The 20,075-nt window shown below is 40.9% G+C and overlaps 1 protein-coding gene and 1 pseudogene across 12 annotated transcripts in view; one reads left to right on the forward strand and one right to left on the reverse strand.

Annotated features, from left to right (window-relative positions):
* LOC110569257 (dnaJ homolog subfamily C member 2-like) overlaps positions 1-12,452 on the reverse strand; it is a 53,563-nt pseudogene extending 41,111 nt beyond the window's left edge.
* HECTD4 (HECT domain E3 ubiquitin protein ligase 4) overlaps positions 1-20,075 on the forward strand; it is a 226,107-nt gene that overhangs the window by 50,801 nt on the left and 155,231 nt on the right. For 11 of the 12 annotated variants that reach the window (XM_021675516.2, XM_064379807.1, XM_064379808.1 and 8 more), the window contains exon 2: positions 14,760-15,277. In XM_021675516.2, the coding sequence (XP_021531191.2) occupies positions 14,760-15,277 (518 nt within the window). Of the gene's footprint in view, positions 1-11,720; positions 11,740-14,759; positions 15,278-20,075 lie in introns of those variants that run through there. The other variant, XM_064379814.1, reaches the window with a different exon arrangement.

Below are 20,075 nucleotides of genomic sequence, written 5' to 3' on the forward strand. Positions count from 1 at the left end.
TTTTTAGTAGAGACAGGGCTTCACCATATTGGCCAGATTGGTCTCAAACTCCTGACCTCAGGTGATCTGCCTGCTTCAGCCTTCCAAAGTGCTGGGATTATAGGCATGAGCCACTGTGCCCAGCCCCAGGAATCTTTATATAAAGTAAGCACATCCAGGGATTTTGATGCATACTGTTTGAGTGACATATTATCAAAGTTCTTTATTATGCTGTGTGCATACCAGTAACTTCCTATTTCTGCTTCTGGTATAATAGAGAATAGGTCTTCAGGTCTTCCTCTTCCACATGACAGCCCTTCAGTCTTAGGAAGACAGCTCCCCCTTTCTACCCATCACTTTTGTAGGCCACGTATCCCCAGTTCCTTAACCATTTCTCATGTGACATGGTTTCCAGATTAGTCAAATCATTCTCTTCTGGACACACTCTAGTGTCTTAATGACTTCTTAAAATGAGGTACTCAGAACTGAACAAGCTATTCCAGTTAAAGTTTGACCATTGCGGAACATAAATGGGATTATTACTTCTCTTGTCCCTGACAGTGGAATTCTACCCATGCATTTTAAGATTACATTAGCCTTTTTAAAACAGTGTTGGCTCAAGTGAAGCTTGTGTTTAATTCAAACCTTGTTTACGCCACCCCTGGCTCTACCCGATTTTATCTACTCAGGTCTTTGTTGTACGATAATCAGGAAAAATGCCCTTTCTTGTCAGTGATCTGGTCTGAAACATGAAAATAGTATCTTATTTTTTTTTTGAGACGAAGTCTCGCTCTGTCACCAGGCTGGAGTGCAGTGGCACAATCTCAGCTCACTGCAGCCTCCGCCTCCCGGGTTTAAGCGATTCTCCTGCCTCAACCTCCCAAGTAGCCGGGACTACAGGCACGTGCTACCATGCCCAGCTAATTTTTGTATATTTTAGTAGAGACGGGCTTTCACCATGTTGACCAGGATGGTCTCAATCTCTTGACCTCAGGATCTACCCACCTCAACCTCCCAAAGTGCTGGGATTACAGATGTGAGCCACCGTGACTGACTGGAAATAGTATGTTTAATGTCATAACAATTGTTTGGAGTTTCAGCTTTTTCAGAGCATTGCCTGTACATTATCTCCTTAGATTTTAACAACTGTGTAAAGGGAGGTACTACCTTCATTTTATAGATGCAGAAATACAGACTGAGAGAGCTGAAGTAAAATGCCTAAAGGGAGGGAGAGTTATTTGTAGAGGCTGGCATAGAAGCTAGTTCCCCCAACTCAATGGTTTGAAATCTTGACTGCACATTGCATTCGTCTGTGGGGTTTAAAAACTGATGCTGGACTGGGTGTGATGGCTCATGCCTATAATCTCAGCACTTTGGGAGGCTGAGGCAGGAGGATCACCTGAGGTCAGGAGTTCGAGACCAGCTTGGCCAACATGGCGAAACCTCATCTCTACTAAAATTACAAAAAATAGCTGGGCATGGTGGCATGTGCCTGTAATCCCAGCTACTAGGGAACTGAGGCCTGAGAATCGCTTGAACTGGGGAGGCGGCAGTGGCAATGAGCTGAGATCTCGCCACTGCACTCCAGCCTGGGTGACAGAGCGAGACTCCATCTCAAAACAAAACAAAACAAAAACCGATGCCTAGGCCCCATCCTCAGATATTCTAAGGTAACCAGACCAGGGTGGGACCAACTCACTAGTCTTATTTAAAAGCTGTTAAACAATTCTAATATTCAGCCAGGGATGAGAACAGCTGCCCTAAATCATAGTCTGATGTCCCCTCCCCCTCACCACATGTATTTTCTTCATCTAATTAAAAGGTTCTTATGTGGAAGAGAGAGGATTATTTTTCATCATTCTAGAAGGCAAAAGTAAAATTAGTCCAAGTGGGAGAGGATTACTCAGATGTACAGTGGAAACCAGGTGTTAAGTCCTAAGAGGATTATTCTTGGAATTTATTTATCTTCTCATTCATTAATTTATCAAATATTTGGGCTGGGTGCAGTGGCTCACGCCTGTAATCCCAGCACTTTGGGAGGCTGAGGCGGGTGGATCATGAGGTCAGGAGTTCGAGACCAGCCTGACCAACATGGTGAAACCCCGTCTCTACTACAAATACAAAAATTAGCCGGACGTGGTGGCGCATGCCTGTAATCCCAGCTACTCAGGAGGCTGAAGCAGGAGAATTACTTGAACCTGAGAGGTAGAGGTTGCAGTGAGCCATGACTGCACCACTGCACTCCAGCCTGGGTGACAGAGTGAAACTCTGTCTTAAAAAATAATAATAATGGTCAGCCATGGTGGCTCACGCCTGTAATCCCAGCACTGGGAGGCCAAAGCAGGAGGATCACCTGAGGTCTGGAGTTCGAGACCAACCTGACCAACATGGAGAAACCCCATCTCTACTAAAAATACAAAAAATTAACTGGGTATGGTGGCACATGCCTGTAATCCCAGCTACTCAGGAGGCTGAGGTGGGAGAATTACTTGAACTCAGGAAGCAGAGGTTGCGGTGAGCCGAGATTGCACTATTGCACTCTAGCTAGGGCAACAAGAGCGATACTCTGTCTCATAATAATAACAGTAATAATAATAATTTATTAAACATTTATGTGCCAGACCCTGTGCTTAGCTCTGGGGACACAAATATGAGACATGGTCTCCCCCTTTTGGGGCTCACAGTTGAAAGGGAAGACAAACTGTAAATAAACATCATAGTGGAGTGTGGTGTTACACATATTGGAGCTGTATAATTTTCTTTTTTAATTTGTTATAGTTTTGTATTAAAAATTGTCAACAGTGATTTTCTTACCATATTTATGCTAAGCATTTGGTGAATATGTTGCACTATATTAGTCTTTAAGTATATAATTAAAGCAACTAACTGATAAAGTTAGTCTGCAGAAATTTTGTGGAAATACCTTCTTTCTCTAAATACTTCTAATAATAAATGTACAATAGTATTCAAACCATTTTGAGGAGTCCAAGTGGGAGAGGATTACTCTGATGTACAGTGGAAACCAGATGTAAGTCTTAAGAGGATTATTCTTGGAATTTATTTATCTTTAATAGATAAAGATAGTCCCACGTCTTTCTTTTTGTTTTGTTTTGTTTTTTTTTAGACTTGCTTTTCTGTCGCTCAGGCTGGAGTGCAGTGGTGCAATCTCAGCTCACTGCAACTTCCCACCACAACCTCTGCTTCTCAGGTTCAAGCGATTCTCCTGCCTCGCCTCCCAAGTAGCTGGGATTACGGGTACATGCCACCACACCCAGCTAATTTTTGGATTTTTAATATAGATGGGGTTTCACCATGTTGGCCAGGCTGGTCTGGAACTCCTAACCTCGGGTGATCTGCCCGCTTCAGCCTCCCAAAGTGCTGGGATAACAGGCCTGAGCCACCACACTCGGCTAGTCTTATGTCTTTCTCCAAATTTTTGATTTTTTAAAAATATTTTTATTTAAAAAAAAGTAGAGATCGGATCCCACTATGTTGCCCAGGCTCATCTCGAACTCCTGGACTCAAGCCTTCCATCCTTCCATCTAGGCCTTCCCAAGTGTTGGGATTACAGGTGTGTAATCTCCAAATTCTATTACGTTAATTACTAATCATAAGTATATGATCTGTATTGATTTTGTCAAGATTTTATGTTGATGAAAAAATGATTTTGTAATATAGAGAACATTTTAGATATAGATTTGATGCTTCAGATCAACTTCCTTTTTTTTAATTTTTTTTTGATTGAGACAGAGTCTTGCTCTGTCGCCAGGCACCAGGCTGGAGTGCAGTGGCGCAATCTCAGCTCACTGCAACCTCTGCCTCCCGGACTCAAGCAATTCTCTTGCCTTAGCCTCTCAAGTAGCTGGGACTACAGGCGCACGCCACAGCGCCCAGCTAATTTTTGTATTTTTAGTAGAGACGGAGTTTCACCATGTTGGCCAGGATGATCTCCATCTCTTGACCTCGTGATCCGCCCACCTCAGCCTCCCAAAGTGCTGGGATTACAAGCATAAGCCACTGCACCTGGCCCAGATCAACTTTCAAAAGCCACTCTGTACATCACTCACTACACTTCCTTTATAGATATGATTTATTTCTTACTCTTTTTTTTTTTTTAAGAGATGGGGTTTCACCATGTTGGCCAGGCTGGTCTCGAACTCTTGACCTTGTGAACTGCCTGCCTTGGCCTCCCAAAGTGCTGGGATTACAGGTGTGAGCCACTGCGCCCAGCCATAGATATGATTTATTAAAAACAAATCAATAGGCCAGGTGTGGTGGCTCACGCCTGTAATTCCAGCACTTTGGGATGCTGAGGTGGGCGGACCTCTTCAGGCCAGGAATTCAAGACCAGCCTGGCCATCGTGGCGAAATGTTGTCTCTACTAAAAATACAGAAATTAGCCTAATGTGGTGTTGCACATCTGTAATCCCAGCTGCTTGGGAGGCTGAGGCACAAGAATCACTGCACTCCAGCCTGGGCAACACAGCAAGACTCTGTCTCAACAACAACAAAAAAACCCAAAAACAAATCAATACATTCTTGTTAAAATAGCTAAAACACTTTTCCTTATAGTTTGTAGCTGACCTTCTGATAAGAAGTATGTATACAGTACTGTGAAAACTCAGAGAAACTGTTTTGGAAAGGGGAAGAGAAAGAGAGGAAATCAGTGTTTCTCAAAGTAGGTCTCAATGGAGCCGAGCTGAATTTTGAAAAGTAGGATTTACACTGAGTTGGGTAGGCATTCAGGCAACAAGAGCACGGAGATGGAAAAATAGAACCCTGGTCATAGGGACAGGACAAAAGATCAGAACTGGGCAGGGGCCAGGACAAGATGGAACTTGCATGGTAAAAGGATTTGAACAGCAATTTCTTACGTATCAGAGTCCTCACAATTCTAACAATCCTGCTGTCACCAGCAGTTATGTGAAGATCTGGGAAAGTCACCATATGTTGGAGAAAGTTTTGCAGGGCTTAGCCAAAACTGAAAAATCTAGCAAGAAGTCAGAGGCCATTCCAGTTTTGGTATCCAGTTAGAGGCTGAAACTTACGAATTAAAGTGTGGAATTTAATATCGTGGTTATCAGTTAGGTTTAAGACCCTTTTTACAAATAGGAGATGTTGAAAGTGAGTTTGAATAAACACATATTTCCAAGTTGGATAAGGTAATACAGCTTCAGAGTCTAATTTAATTGATAATATATCCACCCTGGATTTAGGCTTTCTTAAGAGAGAATTCTACCCTCCCATCACAATTCGCTTACTTGGCTTGTATGAGATCTTTCGCATCTTCCTTGATTGCAACATGCAATTCAATTTGGCTATGATTGCTGTCTTCATTATGTGAAAAATGGTAGAAAAAAATCTGTAGAATGGTTTAAGTATCTCTTCTAACATTCGAAAGGGTTTCAGTATTCTGCCTTTACTTAAAAGTTTTGTATTGGCAGGGCATGGTGGCTCATACCTATAATCCTAGCACTTTGGGAGGCTGAGGCTGGAGGATCGCTTGAGCCCAGGAGTTTGAGATCAGCCTGAACAACATGGTGAAACATCATCTCTAAAAAAAAATTAAAAATTAGCCAGGCATGGTGATGTGCACCTGTAGTCCCAGCTACCCAGGAGGCTGAGGTGGGAGGATCATTTGAGCTGGGTGGTGGAGCAGTAGGCCAAGATTGTACCACTGCACTCCAGCTTGGACAACAGAGCAAGACCCTGTCTCAAAAAAAAAAAAGTTTTGTATTGAGGTTGTAAGTCTAGCCAGTCGATCTCCTTTGAAATAATCCAAGTATAAATTCCTTTTATGCTGACAGGTTCGTATAATGAATTGAATTGGTTAATGTCCCATACTGGGGAGTATAGTAATATAATTCCTTTGCTTATAGCCTGAGTGACCCTGAATTTTAAACATCATTTCCTTTTGGAAATTGAAAGGTTTTATTGTTCATTGATAGTAGTTCCCAATATCTGCAGGGTCTTTCACTTTTCCCACCCTGTCTTCTTTCCTAACCAGGAATATAATTAGCTCTACATTATTTGAAATTAACTGCTGCCAAAGTACAACAGATGGGACTAGTGAACTGATGTAAGGAAAGCATTTCCTGTGGTACTTGTGTCACCATTTGTTTGCCTACCAGTTATTTAAGGATATCATTTGCGGGTGAAAAATTATCAGCGCTAGTTATGACTGCTTTTCTTTATCTTTTGAAACTCAGACGTTCTTACTAAGCATTTCTTCTATATAAATGATGTAACTTGTCATCAGTCTGTTTTTTTTTTTAACAGAGAAAAAATAACACCCGTGTTTCTATTATCACAAACACTAATTTCAAAATTTAACAAGCGTGTTTTACAGAGTCCTAACTAGAGGGCATATGCAATTTTTATACTGCTTTTTGTTGGGGTTTTAATTATTTTTTATTTAATATAATAAAAAATGAAAATTCTATTTTGATATGTTATAATTTTTTTTTTTTTTTTTTTTGAGACGGAGTTTCGCTCTTGTTACCCAGGCTGGAGTGCAATGGCGCGATCTCGGCTCACCGCAACCTCCGCCTCCTGGGTTCAGGCAATTCTCCTGCCTCAGCCTCCTGAGTAGCTGGGATTACAGGCACGCGCCACCGTGCTCAGCTAATTTTTTGTATTAGTAGAGACGGGGTTTCACCATGTTGACCAGGATGGTCTCGATCTCTTGACCTCGTGATCCACCCGCCTCGGCCTCCCAAAGTGCTGGGATTACAGGCTTGAGCCACCGCGCCCGGCCGATATGTTATAATTTAATTAAATACTTCCTTTTTTTTTTTTTTTTTTTTTGAGACAGAGTCTTGCTCTGTAGCCCAGGCTGGAGTGCAGTAGCTGGATCTCAGCTCACAGCAACCTCTACTTCCTTGGTTCAAGCAGTTCTTTGCCTCAGCCTCCTGAGTAACTGGGATTACAGGCACGTGCCACCATGCCCAGCTAATTTTTGTATTCTTAGTAGAGGCAGAGTTTCACCATGGTGGCCAGCCTGGTCTCTAACTCTTGACCTTGTTAATCTCCCTGCCTCGGCCTCCTAAAGTTCTGGGATTACAAGCGTGAGCCACTGCACCTGGCCCAACACTTCCCTTTTATACAGTGAAATTGCTTCCCACCTTAACTGCTATAATAAATAATACTGCAATGAATATCTGTGTGTATTTCTTATCTAGAATATTGCTTTAGGACAAATTCTTAGAAATATAATTTCTAGGCTGGGCGTGGTGGCTCACAGCTGTAAATCCCACCACTTTGGGAGGCTGAGGTAGGCTGATCATGAGGTCAGGAGAGCGAGACCATCCTGGTGAACACAGTGAAATCCCGTCTCTACTAAAAATACAAAAAATTAGCTGAGCATGGTGGCATGCGCCTGTAGTCCCAGCTACTCGGGAGGCTGAGGCAGGAGAATCACTTGAATCTGGGAGGTGGAGGTTGCAGTGAGCTGAGATTGCACCACTGCATTCTAGCCTGGGTGACAGAGCGAGACTCTGTCACCAAAAAAAAAAAAAAAGAAATGTAATTTCTATTTCTTTCAGAATTATGCTCAAATGTTTAAGAGAAGATGATTTTACTTCTTACTTGACCCTTTTCAAGAATTATCTCTCTGCTATTCTGAACAGCAAAGTAGATGGAAATTGATGTTTACCATTACAGGATTATAGTAGTTTACGTTAATGATTAGTCTAGTTAATGTCCTTATGTGTATATATAATATTCTCTACCACTTTAAAAGTGTCTATAAGGTATTGTCACCCATACGCTTACTCGAAATGGAGGTTGACGTTTCGCATCATGGCTGGCTGGTATGTATTCTACAGTATTTTCTTAGAAAAAAATGGAAATAAATTAGTAAATTGGGTAAAATTATCTGATCCTCTGTTTTGTTTTGTTTTGTTTTTAAAGAGACAGGATCTCACTCGTCACTCAGGTTGGAGTTCAGTGGTGCGATCATAACTCACTGCAGACTTGAATTCCTGGGCTCAAGCAGTCTTCCTGCCTCAGTCTCTTAGGTAGCTGGGATTACAGGTGCATGCCACTACACCCAGCTAATTATTTTTCATTTTGTAGAGACTGGGTCTTGCCATGTTGCTCAGGCTGGTCTCAAACTCCTGGCCTCAAGTGATCCTTCCCCCAAGCCTCCCAAAGTGTTAGAATTACAGGTGTGAGCCATCAAACCTGGCCCCATCCTCTGTTCTATCAAATATTGTAGCCTTGTTTAAAGCCAGATTTGGCCAGCAAAGAATATTTTACCCGCATTCTATTAGACAGAATGACTGTTGTCTTAGTTTAAAAACACATATTGGCCAGGTGCAGTGGCTCATGCCTGCAATCCCATCACTTTGGAAGGCCAAAGCAGGCGGATTGCTTGAGCCCAGGAGTTTGAGGCTAGCCTGGGCAACATAGCAAGACGCTGTCTCTACAAAAATTTAAAAATTAGCCGGGTGTGGTGGTGCAGGCCTGTGGTCCCAGCTCCTTGAGAGACTCAGGCTGCAGTGAGCCATGATCATGTCACTGCACTCCAGCAGCCTGGCTGACAGAGCAAGGCTGCTGGAGTCAGCCTGTCTCAAAAGAAAAAAAACAACAACTGCAACAAAACACATATGTTATGTATGATTAAAAAAAATACATTAAGGCTGTGAGTTACTGTGGCAGTCAATCCCTTAATTAGGGTAACGTTAACATTATCATCAAAGTACAGTTAGTACTTCTGATTAAGGACGACAGGGATCTTCTCTTTTCCTTAAATAGCTTTCCACTTTTTAAAAGAGAAAACTATTAAATTTCTAATGACATTTTGGTCAAGAGCAGTGGTTTTCTGTGAGGATCTGAGACAAGTCATTTAATATTCATAAGTACCAGAATAGATGTGCCATAGCTGACTTAAAAAAAACCCAAAGGTATGATGTCTTTATAAAATGATTTTAGGCCATGACCTTCAAACTTAAGAATTCTAAAAAAACAGTGGCATAGCAGACAGTTCTGAGTTTTCATAAGGGGCCACTGAAATGGATAATGCTGAGTAGCCTAATGGATTTCTGCAAGCATAGTTTGCTTTAGATACTGCTAAATCAATAAACACAATAGTCATTTAAGTGTGTATGTTATATAATATTTGCTTAATTATATTACAACTCAAATTCTTTCAGAGTACTTGTCTTTTAAATAGAATGCTAAATATAATTGGAGTACTTGTAAAAATAGAATGGTCAGAAAAATGCACAATATATTTTGTCATTTTTCTAAGCTATATTAATATTTGGAGTTAGCTACAGATTCTGTTATACCACATCATTTTATGTACCATGAAATGTCATATTTCAGAAGTACTCATATTTGATAGTAAAAATAAATAGCCCTGTATTTTATGTTACTGAGTTGTTCATCATTTGAGTTCAATAAAAGACTGTATTGGATTTTTTTAGTAGTTGTTTCATATAAGAAAGTCAATGATTGATGTACCATAAATAAAAATGTACGTTGAGTACATAGGCAGGTATTTTATATACAACAGTTGTATTGCGTGGAAGAAATAGCAATCGATACTGAAAAGCTTTTTTAAAGTGCCAAAAATTATTATTTGTTTAGATGTTTATAACTGGGAAGATGATCAGATTTAAAATTTTTCGGTTTTTCACATCATTGAAAAGTATTTCGGTAATCTTTATTGATTGTAATAGTGGCAGCTGGTTACTGATTTTTTGAGGGGATAGCACTTAAAAAAATGAAAATAGTTTGACTTTCTTGAGTGTGATAACAGCTTCAAGGCAGGTGGTTGCCCTTGAAATGTGATCATTTTTTAAGGAACTTGAATTATTTTATCTTCACCCATCTGAAAAATAATCAAAAAGATAATATGTGTTTGGTGAATCTAAATAAAAGGTCGGAGCAATACAGTTTTATGTGACTTGATGGTGAAGGACATTTAATCAGTCCTTATTTGCTTGATCTGGTTGTATTAAAAACTAAGTAAGTGGCTGGGTGCAGTGGCTAACTCCTTAATCTTAACACTTCGGGAGGCTGAGGCAGGCAGATTGCTTGAGCCCCGGAGTTCAAGACCAGCCTGGGAAACATAGGGAGACTCCCATCTCTACAAAAAATACAAAGAATTAGCAGCATAGTGGCACGTGCCTCTAGTCCCGGCTACTCAGGAGGCTAAAGTGGGATGATCCAACTTTAGACTTCCCACCTGAGCTTGGGAAGGTCAAGACTGCAGTGAGCTGAGATTGTACCACTGCACTCCAGCCTGGGTGAATGAGACCTGTCTCAAAAACAAACAAACAAACAAACAAACAAAAAAAAAATTAAAAAATCTCTAATTTTTATTTTTAATAATATTATTTTCTATATATCTTTACCCAGTGATATCTAGTTGAATACAACTATAGTCCATCTGGAATTTTTTTCTTTTATTTTATCTTTAAAATTATACAGTCAAATTGGCCTTTTCTGGGAGGTGTGTAGTTCTATGAATTTTAACATGTTATCAATTCATGTAACTACCACCACAACTGGGAACAATTCCTTCACCGCCCACTTCTGACTCCACAAAACTCCCTCATACTATTCCTGTGTAGTGAGACCCTACCCTTACCCCTAAACCTCAGTAACCATTGATCTATTCTCCATTACCATAGTTTTCTATTTTCCAGAATATCATAGAAATGAAATCATACAGAACATAACTCTTGAAAATTGGCTTCTTTCTCACAACAAAATGCCATTAGATTCATTGAAGTAGTTTCTTTCTTTTTTTTTTTTTTTTGAGATGGAGTTTCACTCTTGTTGCCCAGGCTGAAGTGCAGTGGCGCAGTCTCAGCTCACAGCAACCTCTGCCTCCCAGATTCAAGCGATTCCCCTGCCTCAGCCTCCCAAGTAGCTGGGATTACAGGCATGCACCACCACACCCTGCTAATTTTGTATTTTTAGAAGAGACAGGGTTTCTCCATATTGGTCAGGCTGGTCTCGAACTCCTGATCTCAGGTGATCTGTCCGCCTTGGCCTCCCAAAGTGCTGGGATTACAGGTGTGAGCCACTACGTCCAGCCTCAATAGTTTCTTTCTTTGCTAAGTTGTTGGTTGAAATTTTATGGCATCCTGATATTACATCAGATCTAATAGGCTGGCGAATTTTTTTAAAAAACTATGAACAGGCCGGGCGCGGTGGCTCAAGCCTGTAATCCCAGCACTTTGGGAGGCCGAGGCGGGTGGATCACGAGGTCAAGAGATCAAGACCATCCTGGTCAACATGGTGAAACCCCGTCTCTACTAATACAAAAAATTAGCTGGGCACGGTGGCGCGTGCCTGTAATCCCAGCTACTCAGGAGGCTGAGGCAGGAGAATTGCCTGAACCCAGGAGGCGGAGATTGCGGTGAGCCGAGATCGCGCCATTGCGCTCCAGCCTGGGTATCAAGAGCGAAACTCCGTCTCAAAAAAAAAAAAAAAAAAAAAAAAAAAAAAACTATGAACAGTTTTCCATATTAGTTAACTGTGATACTTATAGTTAACTTTTTGAATTGGAATTTGTTATTTTGTTTTCTCAGTATTTTCAGTTTTATTATGAAAGTGCATACCCAATAAAGATTAAGTCATTTCTTAACTCTACCTGCATTCAACACTTGCTCTTTTTATTTATTTTATTTTATTTATTTATTTTTAGAGGCAGGGTCTCACTCTGTTGACCACATTGGTCTTGAACTCCTGGCCTCAAGTGATCCTCCCACCTCATCCTCCCTAAGTGCTGGGATAACAAGCGTAAGCCACCATGCCCAGCTAACACTTGCTCTTGAGCAGCTTTCTTTGCTTTTACCATCTTGACAAGTTCCTTGCATCTTTTCATACAGTCTTTCTTTGTCCTGCCAGGTACCACTTGTGCTATCTTCTCTCATCTTTCAGGTGTGTTGTCTGGGTATGTTTTCAAAGCTTGTTCAAAAAACTTCTGTTTGTTGTCCAAGGGGTGAATTGGGTACATGGACCTTCAAATCATTCTGAAGGTGTTTCATTGTCTGCTTGAGGCAATGTTCTTTTTAAAGTTTATCAAAAGTCTTTTTTGTTTGTCTTTCTAATGAGGATCCAATTTTTGGAGGCTCTTTGCTTTGCCAATAACACCTTTGGTGGTTGTCTTGACATCAGTAGAAGAATGTATGTTGATGTAATTAGCAATAACTTCCCATCTTGAATTCATTCCAGCAGGGAAGAGATGCATAGCTTTAACTTGTAACTGCACATTGTCTTCTTACCTGTTGTTACTGCCATTCCCATCTCTGCCAGTTTATTTCTCTGCATTCTTAGATGCTTGTCACATACAAGCCCTAGCTTCCGGTTTCTCCTTTGTAATTTGTTCATTTATTTCTTCTTTTTTTCCATGCCAGCTATTCCTACTTCTTTTGTAAATGATGTGTTTCATTAAAGTGTTGTAAGCCTTCTAGTTCACGCTGATTACAAAGTTTTTCTACTTCTTCCATCATTTCTTTTTGTTTTCTTTTTTGAGACAGGGTCTCCCCCTGTCCTTCAGGCTGGAGTGCACTGGTGCCATCATAAATCACTGCAGCCTTGAACTCCTGACCTCAGGCAGGACTTCCACCTCGGCCTCCCAAAGTTCTAGGATTACTGGCATGAGCCACCACACCTGGCCTTCTGTCATTTAACCCACCCTGCTTCATTGTTGGAAAAGCGATTTCAGATATTGCATGAGTTTCCAAGTTTTTGCCTTTTTTTTTTTTAAGCAGAAGAAGTCTTACTATGCTGCTCAGGCTGGAGTGCAGTGGCTATTCACAGGCACGATCATAGCCACTACAGCCTTGAACTCCTGGGATCCAGCAGTCCTTCTGTCTCCACCTTCCAAGTAGCTGAGAGTATAAGCATATATCACCCACCTAGCTTGCCATTCTTTTGGAATTTTTTTTGTTTTTTTTCTGGATGTCTTTTTCTTTCTTTGCCAATAATACTTGTTGTCTAATTATTAGTTCTTTCTCCCGTGCTAATTGAGCAGCTTCTAATTCAGCTTGTCTTTGTTTTTCTTTAGCTTCTTGCTCCTTTCGTTTTGCTTTTGTGTTGTTTTTAAATTGTGAACCTTTTTTCAGTTCAGTGATTTGCATATGTAGCTAAGCAAGGCAATTACAGTGTTTGCATTACTCTGGAAGTTCCTGTTATTTTATTGGGCTAAAATATAACAACTTTCTAAATGCAAAATTTGAGATGGAAGAAAGTATTTTTCCAGTTTGTAAGGGAAATTAATTACACTATGACTTTCTTGATGTCAGTGCGAAAGACCTGGCAGAATTTTCTTGGCTTTTGTTCCAAATCTCTTCCCACACTGACTTTCTGTTCTACTGTGAACCAGGCACCTCTATTGTCTGATAATCTGTTTCAGTGTGCTTGCTCCTAGAGTGCCCTCCTTTGTTGATTATAATAGTCTGTTCATTTTGACCTAGTCAAATTTATGTGCATAAACTCTTTGCATTGTAAATTTAGTTTGAATCTTGAGATTTAGTTTGATCTTGAGAGCTGGTTCCTTTCTTAGTTGAAAGAAGATATATAATGGTTTTATTATCCCCAGCTGCTGAATATTTAGAGGCCTCCTAATAATTGTATGTTTTGGCAAGTAAACAATCTAATATGAATTGGATAAATCTATACCATGTCACAAATTAAAATAATAGGTTAACACTATTAAGAATGGGGTATGCAGCCAGGCATGGTGGCTCACGCCTGTAATCCTAGCACTTTGGGAGGCTGAGGTAGGCAGATCACCTGAGGTCAGGAATTCGAGACCAGCCCGGCCAACATGACGAAACTTTGTCTAAAAATACAAAAATTAGCTGAGTGTGGTGGCATGCCCCTGTAATCCCAGGTACTAGGGAGGCTGAGGCAGGAGAATCACCCTAACATGGGAGGTGGAGGTTGCAGTGAGCTTAGTTTGTGCTACTGCACTCCAGCCTAGGTGATGGAGCAAGACTCCATCTCAAAAAAAGAAAGGTATGTTTCAAAACCAAAGAACTATAAAAAATCCATCATTTATTGATAGATGTATTAGGTTTTGAAGAACAAAGATAAAACTTGGTTCCATTTTTAATAGTACTCTACTTGGTAATAGGAGTTAGAAACTTAACATTTATATAACTCAAGATCATTTAGTAAAGTTCTATACTTCAATTTTCTTTATTTTGTAGTATTATCTTTTAAGACAAGGTCTTGCTCTGTCACCCAGGTTGCACTGCCGTAGTACCATCATGGTTCACTGTAGCCTCTACTTCCCAGGTTTTAGCAGTCTTCTCACCTCAGCCTCCCAAGTAACCATGATGATAGATGTGCACCACCAAGCCTGGCTATTTTTTGTATTTTTGGTAGAGACAGGGTTTCGCCACGTTGCCCAGGCTGGTTTCCAACTGCTAGGCTCAAGCTATTTGCCCACCTCAGCCTCTCAAAGTGTTGGGATTACAGACGTGAACCATCCCGCTTGGTCGTATACTTCAATTTTCTAAAATAAATTCTGGAGTTAATTTCTGACTTTCACACTTAACTATATTCTTTTATGATTTGGTCTCTTTCAATTAAGTCTAATCCCAATTTTAGTAGAGGCGTTAACAGAAAAGCCAAAGGGGGAACAACTCTATCAGCAACGAGCTGGTGTTACAGTATATGTTTTCCATTTGATTTTAACTAAAACAATTTTTGGCATGGTCTGTTTTGGGATATCATTAAACATATTTGCTTCCTTAGATGACTTTGGTGAAAGTAGTATTTACCCACTTTTCCACTGTCTTTTTCCTTAGATTTTAACCTTTGAGACCAAGAACCCGTCAGAATTAGCAGAACGTTTGCGCTCTGTTTGTGGGAATCAGAGCAATGCCTATGCCCGCCTGCTGGAATACCGCCTGAATGCCTTGCGAGGACTGTGGAATGCCCAGCGCCAGCTGGCCTTGGAAGAACAGCATGAAAGAGAAAGTTCAGGTGATGAGGAAACTTTGGCCCTGCTCAAACGCCAGGGCTTGTTGCAGCAACCTGAGCAAGCACCCTTTACGTCGAGGATGGGGCTCCTACTGGTCTTCCCCCTTATTCAGTCCCAGAGTAGAACAGACCCCTCTCTCTGTAACATAACTGCTGAGGTGCTATTGAACTGCCTTCGTGACTGCCAGCCTTTGAGCTTGACCAAGGAGCCTGCTGACTGTCTCAATGGAATTGAAACTTTGCTGTGCTCTTGGCTAGAGGAGACTTCTGACACAGGCCGACACATCCCACATAAGCAAAAAGAAAATGCTGCTGCTGCCCTGGTGGCTTTGGCTTGTGCCAGGTAAGGAAAATCGAATGTACCACTTGGTGACCCTGTGACTACTGCCACCTGGTTTGGGTGAATGAAGAAGCAGCCAAGTATATTTGATAGAAGTCTTAACATTCAGAAGTCCTTCTTTGTTTTCAATATTGAATTTCACAGCCTTGACAGTGCATAAGATGCTTTCACCAAACTTGGCACCAGGTGCCTGAGCTGGAACCCAAGTTCACATTTTCTGTTTCTGGTATACCATGATAACAGCTTAAACAGCAGAAAATGGAGAATCAACCCTTGCCATATCTAATCATCCCTTAGATGGTTAATGTTTTACATCAAGTAGTTAGCAGAGGATGTTACGTCTATTTCTCCTAGGAGGATGGTCAGAAATTTGTAGAGCTATTAATTTTTCATGCTTGTCTGTAAAGAGTACATCAGCAAGCTAGTGGGCTATTCTTCTCCTGAACTCAGTCACAAAACTGGTCACAAATTATATATTTGGACCCAATACTTGTTTTCATCAGTTTAATTGGAGGGTTTCTTGGTATATTTCTAGATTTAATAGTAGTACGCATGGCTGGGCATGGTGGCTCATGCTTGTAATCCCAGCACTTTGGGAAGCCGAGTTAGGCAGATAACTTGAGGTCAGGAGTTCTAGACTGCCCTGGCCAACACAGTGAAACCCTGTCTCTACAAAAATACAAAAATTAGCCAGTCATAGTGGTGGGTGCCTGTAATCTCAGCTTCTCAGGAGGCTGAGGCAGTTGAATTGCTTAAACCTGGAAGTCAGAGGTTGCAGTGAGCCAAAATGGTGCCATTGTACTCTAGCCTGGGCAACACATGGAGACTCCATCTCAACAACAACAAAAAAAAAAGTAGTATGCTGTTCTTCATGTATAAGTTGATTTTATCAACCCACCATCAATAGAAAATGTGCTTGGAGTTGCTTTTCCTTTCTTTTCTTTTTCTTTTTATTGAGACAGAGTCTCACTCTGTCACCCAGGCTGGAGTACAGTGGCACGATCTCAGCTTACTGTAACCTCCACCTCCTGGATTCAAGCCATTCTCCTGCCTCAGCCTCCCAAGTAGCTGGGATTACAGGTGCCCAACACTATGCCCAGCTATTTATTTATTTATTTTTTGAGACTGAGTCTCACTCTGTTGCCCAGGTTAGAATGCAGTGGTGCGATCTCAGCTTACTCCAACCTCTGCCTCCCAGGTTCAAGGGATTCTTCTGCTTCAACCTCCTGACTAACTGGGATTACAGGTGTGTTCCACCAAACATGGCTAATTTTTTGTATTTTTAGTAGAAACGGGGTTTCACTGTGTTAGCCAGGATGGTCTCGATCTCCTGACCTTGTGATTCACCTGCCTTGGCCTCCCAAAGTGCTGAGATTACAGGTGTGTGTCACCGTGTCCAGCAAGTTTTTTTGTATTTTTACTAGAGATGGGGTTTCACCATGTTGGCCAGACTGGTGTTGAACTCCTGAACTCAGGTGATCTGCCCACCTCAGCCTCCCATAGTACTGGAATACAGACATGAGCCACTGTGCCTGGCCTATGTCTTCTTCTTTATTTTTTTGAGATGGGGTCTTGCTCTGTTTCCCAGGCTGGAGTGCAGTGACATGATCTCAGCTCACTAAATTTCTGCCTCCCTGGCTCAAATGATTCTCCCACCTCAGCCTCCCAAGTAGCTGGGACTACAGGCACCTGCCACTATGGCCAGCTAATTTTTTGTATCTTTTGTAGAGACAGGGTTTTCCTTTGTTGCCCAGACTGGTCTGAAGCTCCTGAGCTCAAGCAGTCTGCCCATCTTGGCCTCCCAGAGTGCTCGGATTACAGGCATGAGCCACCCCGCCTTGCCTGGAATTGCTTTTCCAGGAATTTTATACATTCTTCTACCCGGTGACCCATATGATCACTGGCATCTGTTTGTGAGAAAGAAGTTCCACTACCTTTGTTCTCCTCTAATTGTCTAGAGAACAGTTAGGACCACAACCTGACAGATTTGTGTCACTATTCTGTCCCTTTTCCTTAGAATTTTTTTTTTTTTTTTTTTTTAATCACTTCAAAGGAAATTTCAGTGTTGCCCTCTTCCTTAGAATTTTTTCTTTGGTTGGGATCTTCTTTCTTTTCTTTTCTTTTCTTTTCTTTTTTTTTTTTTTTTTTTAATTTATGTTCTGGGATCTTCTTTCTTTTAGCCAAACTTAGGTGGGAGAATTCTTCTTGGATAATTATGAAGTTCTTAGCTATAAGTGTTCTTCCTCCGTTTTTCTCTTCATAGTTTCAAAGCTGACTTTCAAATGATTGAATCTTAAGGATTTGTTTTTTAAGGCAAAATTTCACCAGTATTTATTGTAAGTTTCTTTGCCCTGAGCAAGCTGTCATAGCCTAGTTTTAGATCCACTAAAGCTGTAGTTTGTGAATCCTGACATGTGCTTAATTCTAGAGACGTTGTATGGTACTGAAATAAGTTTCCTTGTAAAGGCTTTATATTGGATCGATTTATTTTCTGCATACGCAGAGACAATTTCAAGTCCTAGATGTGTTATCGATGTGCAAATTCCATTTGAGAAAATTTGCTTTTAGACAGTACTGTCTTTAGACAAATTTAGGATGTTAGGAATAATTGTCAAGTCTTTAGGTTCCAACAGTTTATTATTCATTGGTTGATAAAACTCACATTTTTGTTACGTACTCAAATTCAATCTATACCGAAGTTATTGAAATTACTTCCTGCCTTTAAGATTCTAAATTTCATTCAGCAGAAATGTTGAAATGGATGTTTTTATTTGTTTTCTTCTTGGGTTTTTTTTTTTTTAAACATGATTCCTACATTTTATTGCTAATATGTTGTTCTGGACTTCAGAAGTCATGTGCTTTTCGGTGTTAGATCATCTTACTAAAGTTATGAGTGACATACTACTGAATTTTTGAGGTCGATACTCTCAAAGACAAAGCAGCCCTTCCCCCAAATTATTATGAAGATGTTTATTCATTCAACCAGCTAACATTTATCGAACATTTCTGATGTACATGAATCTTTCTTGGTCTTAGGGATATAGTGATTCCAGATTTCTTACCTCACAGAGCTTACAGTTGAATGGACTCAGGGTGATTCATTCTGTAAAACCTCATTGCTCATTTACTGCATGGAAGGTCTTTTGTTGGTGGTAGGGATACAGTAGAGAGGTAGACAGTCTCTAAAATTGCAGAGTTTACATGAGAGTGAGGGAGGCAGACAGTTAGCAGCAAATATAGGTAAATGATTGTTCCAGAGAAGACTAGTCACTATAGAAGAGACAGAGAGAGATTTTGATAGAGAATGACTGTGGAGGTGGGGAGCAGCATTAGCAGAGATGCCAGGGAATGCCTTATTGAGGAGTTGACACTTGAACTGGGCATTGGATGATGAGAAAGAGCCAGTGGCAGAGAGTTCCACATAAATGGAGTGGCGAGTGACAAAAATGACATTCTTTTTGTGCTTGGGGTATCTGAAGGGATAGTACAGTGGGCAGGGTTTCTGGAACATGATGGTAGAAGGAGAGGGGCAGGAGATGAGATTGGCAGGGCCCAGATCATTTAGGGGCTTGTGAGCCATGGAAGGACTTTACATTTTACTCTTAAAATCTGATTGAGGGCTGGGTATGGTGGCTCACATCTATAATTTCAGCACTTTGGGAGGCTAAAGTGGGAGGATTGCCTGAGGCCAGGAGTTCAAGACCAACCTAGGCAACATATTAGAGATCCTGTCTCTCTCTCTCTCTCTTTTTTTTTTAAGACACAGTCTCATTCTGTTGCCCAGGATGGAGTGCAGTGGTGTGATCATAGCTCACTGCAACCTTGAACTCCTGGGTTCAAGCAGTCCTCCTGCCTCAGCCTCCCAAAGTGCTGGGATTACAGGTATGAGCCACTGCACCCAGCTAGACTCTGTCTTTTTTTAAAAAAAAAATCTGATTGAATCTGGCAGGTAATAATTCCTTAGAGTTGGTTAATGGTTCTAAACTTTTCAAATGTTAAAGGTTTTGCTTCTTTATTTTAAACCTCACTGTTCCCCAGGGAAGTGTCCCTGTTGGGTAGATGAAGAAGCAAAAATCCATAGGAGTTGGGTGACAGGACTGAGATTGTACAGCTGGTGATTGGCAGAGCCAGGTTTTAGAACCCATGTGTCCCAATTCCAACTTGTGCTTTTATACTCTTATCAGCTGCCTCCTTGCCTTCTATTTATGCTATTCTTTGGTTTTTATTCTCTGAAACTAGAGATAGTGAAAGGGACAATTAAGAGGAAGACTCTAGGCCTACTTTGTTCTGCGTTAGGTATTCCATTTGTTTTGGCATTTAGGCATATGATACCCAGCAATTAAAGCCTTGGCTAAGAGACTAAGGCAGCAAGTGAAAGTCAGCCCATCTGATACAGGTGATCATTTAGTTCAGGAAGTGTTCTCGTGGTGATTTGTACTTGGGATGCGGCCAGGGAAGTCTTATGCATCTTAAAAGTGCCTTCTTTTAGATCTTGCTGACCATATGACAGACTTCCCAGAGCTATGAGTCTTGTAAACCACAAGGAATTCAGGTAGTGGTGAGCCCTGCTGCAAGTATTACAACTCTGTGCAGTCAGAGGGATACAGAAGGAGCATCTCTCAGCACAAAGCATTGTTTATTCGAATATATTCCTTTTGGTCATATTTAATGTGATGGAGTTTAGTGAACTGCTTTTCAAAATGAGTGAACTTAGCAAAGATTTTTAAAATCAAGACTGGAAACACTGTTCGACTCTAATTAGAGTCTCATCCTGTGATCCTCCAGAGGGTGACTTGATGAT

This window comes from Aotus nancymaae, unplaced genomic scaffold (assembly GCF_030222135.1).
Source record: "Aotus nancymaae isolate 86718 unplaced genomic scaffold, 86718_ANA_hifiasm-v0.15.2.pri h1tg000021l, whole genome shotgun sequence".
In the NCBI taxonomy this organism is placed as follows: Eukaryota; Metazoa; Chordata; class Mammalia; order Primates; family Aotidae; genus Aotus; species Aotus nancymaae.